General features: G+C 29.7%; 1 protein-coding gene across 2 annotated transcripts in view; it reads left to right on the top strand.

Annotated features, from left to right (window-relative positions):
- The first annotated feature begins 1332 nt into the window (after nucleotides 1–1332).
- Nucleotides 1333–8614, top strand: part of LOC126889872 (regucalcin-like) — a 35744-nt gene continuing 28462 nt past the window's right edge. Inside the window, exon 1 of one of the 2 annotated variants that reach the window (XM_050658555.1) lies at nucleotides 1333–1421. In XM_050658555.1, the coding sequence (XP_050514512.1) occupies nucleotides 1381–1421 (41 nt within the window). In that variant the 5' untranslated portion in view covers nucleotides 1333–1380. Of the gene's footprint in view, nucleotides 1422–6580; nucleotides 6674–8614 lie in introns of those variants that run through there. The other variant, XM_050658554.1, reaches the window with a different exon arrangement.

The raw sequence follows: 8614 nt of genomic DNA, 5'->3' as shown, positions 1-8614 counted from the left end.
ACACTTATCAAAGCACTTCGAAATATCTATCAGATAAGCTCTAAGAGAAGTTAATTGCATCAAAATTAAACAAGTTATGATGAAAATAATATAACTCTTTCGAATTTTTTAGGATAAAGTTAAAAATTAAGCATACGCCATTTCCACAAAAATTAAAATTTATAGTAATCCTTACAATAGTTTTTTGATATTAGCCTAAGTAATGATTTCAACAACTTTGACCTGTTTAAAATGCACATTTTTGAAAAATAGGTATAGTTTAAAAAAATCAGAATTTTTAAAATTATCGTAATTATCATTTTCTTTTGATAATAACTCCAAAAATACTCAATATACTTAAAAAATTATATACAACGAAATTTTAGTTTTTTCTGTACTAAATATTCTAACTTTTTTACTATTTCTGTTGGGTAAAAAAATAACCGAGATTGAAACGTTTAAAGCTTAAATTTTGCTGCGAGAACCATGTAACCGGGGTCATTTAACATTTTATTTTTAAAAAAGTAAGAGGTTTAGCATATTAAATTAAACCTTCTTTCATAGCCCTTAAAATTAAATTATAAATGGTTTTTAGTTGAACCTGATGTCGTAAAAATTAATGGAGTTATTAAAACAAAAACATTTTTTTGGAAAGAAATTTTAAAAGATAAATTTTGAAAAATTTTTGGTGCATAAATTATAATGCTATCAACTTGTTCCGGGGCTCATTTTATAGATATTTCTAAGTACTTCGACAAATGTTAAATAAGTTTATATTATAAAATGCTTCATTTTCCCGTTATATAAGCTTGAATACTTAGATTTGGGTACACACCAAAAAAATATACATTCAATTACCTATAACTCACTTTTAATTAACAGTAAATGGTTTTTATATTAAAAAGTTTATTTAATTTTTTATTAGTTTCAATTTTGGGAATAAAAATTTTTTGGAAAAAGTTTATTATAGTTTTTGAGTTATTTAGGAAAAATCGGTTAAAAACATGCATTTGCGATGAACTGGCGGCATCGAAACGGCGGCGATGAACTGGCGGCGATGAAACGTCCTAGACCCAACAAATTTTGCTCAGAATTTTATCCCTCTGTCGAATTTTGGGTTATTTTTAATAAAGTAATTTTCATCCAAGAGAACGGGTGGCCTCCACCACCAGGGTAAAATCGCAAGTTAGCACCATGTCACCTTTGTTCCTTGAGATATCCTCTGCCCACTCACCAATTTTCATGCAAATCGATGTAGGTTCAACGAAATCGGAGGTAATAGCTCATACCCACCTTCAGTGACTGCACTAAACGGAACCTTTTGTATGACATTATTATTGAAGTTGACAATATCTTTAATCAAAGTCATCCTAATTGTATAAGTACCTGTAGCAAAATGGAATGCTAGTAAAAAGCGGATCCCATTTTATAAATAACCAATGGTAAGTGCATTTTTGTATATACACCACTTATTTTGAGCTCACATATTATCCCTTTTTGATTTTTTTTTATCAAAGTTGTGGGGTATCCTGATACTCTTTACCTTACTTTGTTAGAGTTTGCTCGCATTAACATGTTCTTTTTGTTTTAAAAACTTTAAACGTATGGCGTACCTTTCCTACGATAGCTTTAACTTCCTCCGTAGATATGCAAATTTTTTCTCTGAGATGCGAGAGTAATATTTGATATCCAAAATTCGGCCGCTAGGCTATTGATTATGTACTATAGAAAGGAACTACAACGTTAACGGGGTTTTATTATTTCATATGGTCAATTAATCTCTCTATATGAAAAAACCGCGGAGTGCTACCATTTAAAGGGGTGCGTTTTTGAGAAATGGGTGAATTAGTCCCTGGGCACAGGTTACATTAGGGTGAGTTCTATGCACTTTTGGTACAAACACGTCTACGTAAAAATTATTCCTGGTTAAATTTCCTATCTAAATATGACTTTTTAAAGTCAAAGATACTTTTTTTTACAAAAATATATTCAAAAGAAAAAGCACAAAGAAACCCAAAAGAAAGAAATTTGGTCTTTTGTCCCATAACTTTTGTCCACGGGGATATAAGTATAGACATTGCTTCACAGATAAAAACTTACACATTTTATCTTTAAAATGATGTTTGGTAGAGGTCATTAAGAGTTACAGTTTTCGAAATATGATTTTTCAAAGTTCGCCACTCACAGCAATTTTGGGCAATTTTCCTTGTTATTTCGCAAATATTGTTCTGTAACTTTTTTCTACGTAAATTTAGGTATATGCAATGGTACATGTAAGAGGAATAGAAATCAATTACCTTTAAAATGGTCTACTGTATAATGTTGTACGACTTCTTTTAAAGAGGTTATCTTTTTCAAGACTTTTAACGAGTTTTTATATGTTTACGATTATTTTTTAATTTCCCATTATAACTTTTTTTTCTATATGGTATATATTATATAGGGTGTCCCAAAAGTAGTGGAACGGTCGAATATTTTGCGAACTAACCATCGGATCGAAAAACTGAAAAATACGTGTTCAATCATTTTCAAAAATCTATCCAATGACACCAAACGCCAACCCCCACTACATCCCCTGGAGGTGGGGTGGGAGGTAACTTTAAAATCTCAAATGGAAACCCCTAGTTTTTCTTGCAGATTTGGATTCTTTACGTAAAAGTAAGCAACTTTTATTCAAGACATTTTTTCGAACTGTGGATAGATGGCGCTATAATTGGGAAAAACTATTTATCCTGATACCATAGGTAAATTATAGAAACGGTCTAATATCTCGAGAAATACACTTCCAAATGAGAAACCAAAAAACAGGTTTTTAATATTTTTCAAAAACCTATCGACAAACACCAAAAATGACCCTCCAACCCACCCCTGGAGACGGGGTGGGGGGTAAATTTTAAATCTTAAATAGCAATCCCACTTTTTATTGCAGATTCGAATTCGTCATGAAAAATTAAGCAACATTTATTCGAAACATTTTTAAAATTGCTGATAGATGTCGTTAATAAATCGTATTTTTCCAATTAAAGCGCCATCTATCAACAATTCTAAAAAAGGTTTCGAATAAATGTTGCTTAATTTTTCATGACGAATTCGAATCTGCAATAAAAAGTGGGATTGCTATTTAAGATTTTAAATTTACCCCCCACCCCGTCTCCAGGGGTGGGTTGGAGGGTCATTTTTGGTGTTTGTCGATAGGTTTTTGAAAAATATTAAAAACCTGTTTTTTGGTTTCTCATTTGGAAGTGTATTTCTCGAGATATTAGACCGTTTCTATAATTTACCTATGGTATCAGGATAAATAGTTTTTCCCAATTATAGCGCCATCTATCCACAGTTCGAAAAAATGTCTTGAATAAAAGTTGCTTACTTTTACGTAAAGAATCCAAATCTGCAAGAAAAACTAGGGGTTTCCATTTGAGATTTTAAAGTTACCTCCCACCCCACCTCCAGGGGATGTAGTGGGGGTTGGCGTTTGGTGTCATTGGATAGATTTTTGAAAATGATTGAACACGTATTTTTCAGTTTTTCGATCCGATGTTTAGTTCGCGAAACATTCGACCGTTCCACTACTTTTGGGACACCCTGTATAATAAAAAAGAAAGCTTATTCTGTTTACTTTAAAATGGTGTATTATAAAAAATTCTAGGGTTATTTTTGAATAAGATATGCTTTTTCAAATTGTAATAAGTACTTGCAACGATTTTTGATTTTAGGATTATTTTTTAAATTCCCCATTATAACTTTTTTATGTGATTGTGTGTTATGATTAAATCTTATTTTTTATAGGCAATACTTTTGATCCACTTGACTCAGCCGGGCAAACTTGAAAATATGGATTAATTCCAATATTTACTGTCAAAGCTCCTGCACCACAAGCTTTGCTTGAAAAAATAGCATGTAAATATAACCAAAGGATGTACAAAAAATTGCGGTTGTAGGAAGATAGGAATTAGTTGTTTAATATTCTGCAAAGGGTGCATGTGCATGGGTACTTATTGTGGGAACTCTAAGATAACTGAGGTGTCAGAGGAAGATATTGAAGCTAATGCTAACGAAGAGATGGACTTTGATTTTGAAATTTTTTTAAATGTCAACGTTTAAATAATGTTAACTAAAGTGATGTTTTTTAAGACTAATGTTTTTGTAATTTTTGTAAAAGAAATATTTTAAATAATACAGGTAAAAAATATCAAAGAATCACTCGGTTTCCATTATGTATTTAAATATAGATGATTTTAAAGAACAGAAAGTAAGCCCTCTTTTTTGCGCAATATATAGATAGTATATTCATGTACAAGAAAAAAAGTTATAATGAGAAATTTCAAAAATAATCGTAAAAAATGTAAAAAATAATATTTTTTTTAATATTAGGTATTATATAATATATAATATATTATATAATAATTTTGTTTTATTTTTATATTATATTATAAAAAAAATCGTTAAAAGTATAAAACCTTGAAAAACCACAATCTCTTTAAAAAAAGTCGTACGACGTTATACAGTAGACCGTTTAAAGGTAATTGATTTCTATTCCTATTACGTGTACTATTACATATACCTAAAGTTACGTAGAAAAAAGTTACAGAAAAATATTGGCGAAATAACAAGGAAAATTGCCCAAAATTGCTGTGAGTGGCGAAATTTAAAAAATCATATTTCGAAAACTGTAAATCCTAATGACCTCTACCAAACACCATTTTAAAGAGAAAATATGTAAGTTTTTTTTCTTTGAAGCAATGTCTATACCTATATCCCCGTGGACAAAAGTTATGGGACAAAAAACAAAATTTCTTTCTTTTGGGTTTCTTTGTGCTTTTTCTTTTGACTATATTTTTGTAAAAAAAAAGTATATTTGACTTTAAAAAGCTATATTTAGATAGGAAATTTAACCAGAAACAATTTTTATGTAGACGTATTTGTATCAAAAGTGCATAGAACTCACCCTAATGTAACCTGTACCCAGGGACTAATTCACCCATTTCTCAAAAACGCACCCCTTTAAATGGTAGCACTCCGCGGTTTTTTCATATATAGATGTCCATTGACCATATGAAATAATAAAACATCGTTAACGTTGTAGTTCCTTTTAGCTATCTTATTTTGAATATAATCAATAGCCTACGCCCTGCTGAAAATCAGAAGTCGGATTCTAAATGGTCCATGACTTCCTATACTCTGCAAACATTGATGTGTTCTAAGGCGACATCCTGATTTTTGTATCTCATATCTGTCGTTTGGATTAATAGGTCTGGATCCCGCGTATGAAAAAAAAGTTAATTAATAGCAAGCCGAAAATTTGTTAATAGCTTAAGGGTGTCTAGTCGAACAAACTTTGATATATGGGAACACTGTAACAGGGGAAGTTTTAACTGTGGAACAGGTTAAAAATTTGGAACGGTTAGACCACGAAAACGTCACATGTATTTTGTCCTACAGAACTTCCAATTGATTTGTTACCCTTTCATTAAACTCTCATGCAAAAATCAGACTGCTATTTATCACTAGTCATAATTCCTGTCATTTGACATATTCTATGTGTTTCACTTATTTTAATTCCCATTTGGTGATAAATAGCACCTGATTTTTGCATGAGAGTTTAACGAAAGGGTAACAAATCAATTGGAAGTTCTGTCGGACAAAATACATGTGACGTTTTCGTGGTGTGACCAATCCAAATTTTTAACCGGTTCCACAATTAAAACTTCTCTTGTTCCAGTGTTCCTATATATTAAAGTTTTTCCGACTAGACACCTTTAAGCTATTAACAAATTCTCAGCTTGCTATTAATCAACTTTTTTTTCTTACGCGGGATCCAGACTTATAACATCTACTACCATGTATGGTCTTAAATATTTTTTCAAGCGCTTGAGTTCCCTACCAAATTGTTTTGACCTTTAAAGCAACTTTGTATTAGTATATTAGATGAAAAAAACTTCAGGACTTCCTATGTTCCTATGTTCCTTCTTTGTTTTTAATGTGTGTATTCGTGTATTTCGAGTGATAAAATTTTTCCCAATTTTATGCTAACCTCTTAACTTACTCGAATCTATATATGTATTGTTATTTGTTTATACTGAAGAAGAAAGACAGTAGTAAACGAGTCGAAGACTCAGCAAGATTTCTGACGCCATTGATGATGATGATACTTTACTTTCTATAAAACTTATTGGTCATATTGTTTTCGATACTTGAAAAAAATCAAACAAAAAACAATGGGTATTCCCTTTCACCGACAAATATGTAAAGAACGTTTATTTTACTTTATCAGAATTTCTAACCGAAATTGTACAGTAATTATATAGATATTTGCGGCCAAAGGCCAAATTTAAATCTAAAAAGATTTGTGGTTATTTTTCCATTAATAAATCTTTTGAATTTTCAAGAAAAAGTAATTTATGATTTGCCAGGAGGTGCAATGTAAAAATAATCAATAAGGCTTAAAAAAATGCAATAACGTACTTGACTTCAATAAATTGCAACGAGTCAATTAGCTGTTGAAAAATAAGTGGAACAGATAAATAAAGTGATAAACAAAGTGTTTATAGTGCCTAAACAATGGTCCAATTATTATTTTTATCAAACCCCTCCAACCAAAACTGTTAATACATTGTACAATAACGGAACCAACAACCAACATTATGCAGCTTGTAAAAATAACTACTGTTATTTACATTTTATTTTTTAAATATTGGTAAGTATAATTTTTTATTTCTTAGGGGAGTGCATATAGATTTTCACTTCGGAAAAAATCAAACAAGATAGAACTTTTTGTAATATCATTAAGAAATATTTATTAAACAACATATCAAAAAGTTCTACTCGAGAAGTGGGTGCTTAATTTTTTATTAAACAAATGAACTGCGAAATTCGATGTTTTTTAAATAACTCCGAAAATATAAATTTTAGAAAAAAACTGACTTGACCATTTAAAAATTCAGAAAATTTTACACAAAAAAGCTTTTATAAAGAATTTTCTAAAATTAAATCTGTATCTTCCATAATTTTTTATTTATAACGCTAAAGTCACCCTTCTCACAAACATTGGCGCACTGTAAACTAGACTACGGCGAAGTGCACGGTTGAGTTATTTTAATGTAATTCTTTCACTAATGGATCAAATGAAATTTTGCAAATTGAGCATGAAAGAAGAATAATTAAGCTATCTTATGGTTATAATAGAAAGAAATAAAATATATGGGCATAAGTACGGTGTGAGCGGAAAATGAGCCTTACATGAATTTTGTATAATATTAAAAATGGGTAACTAATACAATTTTTCTTATAAAACTGTCAATTTTGCATAACTTACCTTTTAAGCGTCTTACTAAATGATGTTTCCTTCAAAAAAAATCTCAAAAAATTAATTCAAATGACATGATGTCGCAAAAAATGTAATTTTTGAAATCTTCGTAGTTTTATAGAATTACCACCAATTTAAGACGGTATTACTCAAGTTTGAACAGATCGATTACAATTTTGTAAGCAATTTTTTGAAGCTTAGGATGTAATCTTTAAAACGCACTTATACAATTATTTTTCTTTAGAAATAAAATAAACTATTTTTTTTGAGAAAATTACGAAAGATAACAAAAATGTAATACAAAAACCGAATATTACCAGCTAAAAAAATTTTTATACAAAGTGATCAAAACTTTTTTCTGTAAAACTTACCTAACATACATTTAATAATAAGCTTCAACAATAATAAACGTTCAGCAAAAAAATTTTTGCTTTTTCAATTAGAATGATGTAATTGTATATTTAAACATACTTTTTAATTTCAAACAACTTTTCATAATATCATTTTTTGATATTCTGGAATATAAAGGTACTTTACTCTCTAACGAAATTCATATTTTTGACATAACTCGTATAAAATTGGTAAAATTTGATATCTGTTGGTTGAGTTTTAGATTTTTGACTATCCAGAGCAGTTTATGAAGAATAACATTTTTTCGTCAAATTGATAATAAAAAAGTTTTCCATGTGGTGCCTAGCTACGCAGACATACTATATAAGAGCTTCGGTATAAGAATTTTCAAATTGCAATGCCATATTCGGATTCAGCATAATCAGAAACAAAATAGAAACATATTTGATCAAAGTAAAATGATGAATTTAACGATATTTTTAAAATTATTTATACAAAACAATTGTTATTGTTTAAACAATTATAAACAAATATCGGCCAAATCTGCGAGTAGAACTTTTACTTTAACATGTATATAAACTAACAAAAAAAGTTTTAGAACAATATAAGCTTGTTTGAATTTTTCCGAAACAATGCATATTTTCGTTCTAATTGCACTCCCCTATCTGTCTATCTTGGTGAACAACGTTCAGTTTACAACGAAAAGAATGCATGTTGTGTCGAAAAACAATACCAAACAATACTAATTAAAATTTATGTCGATTTTTTGTTTTATTTTGCATTAACATTTTTGTATATTACACCTTTCTCTCTCCTATGGCGCTGCAGGCCAAGTCGGGTCCTGGTATTTGTTTATTTACGTACAAAACTTATAAGGCCTTGAAGGTCTAGGCCTAAAATACAATAATTATTAATATAAAGCAATAACAAAATACTTATACAGGGTGTTTCATTAATAAATGTCCATATAGTAACTGGAGA

Source organism: Diabrotica virgifera, chromosome 8, assembly GCF_917563875.1.
Source record: "Diabrotica virgifera virgifera chromosome 8, PGI_DIABVI_V3a".
Lineage (NCBI taxonomy): Eukaryota > Metazoa > Arthropoda > Insecta > Coleoptera > Chrysomelidae > Diabrotica > Diabrotica virgifera.
Note: the sequence above shows the minus strand (reverse complement) of the source record. Positions and strands in the feature narration are given on the sequence as shown.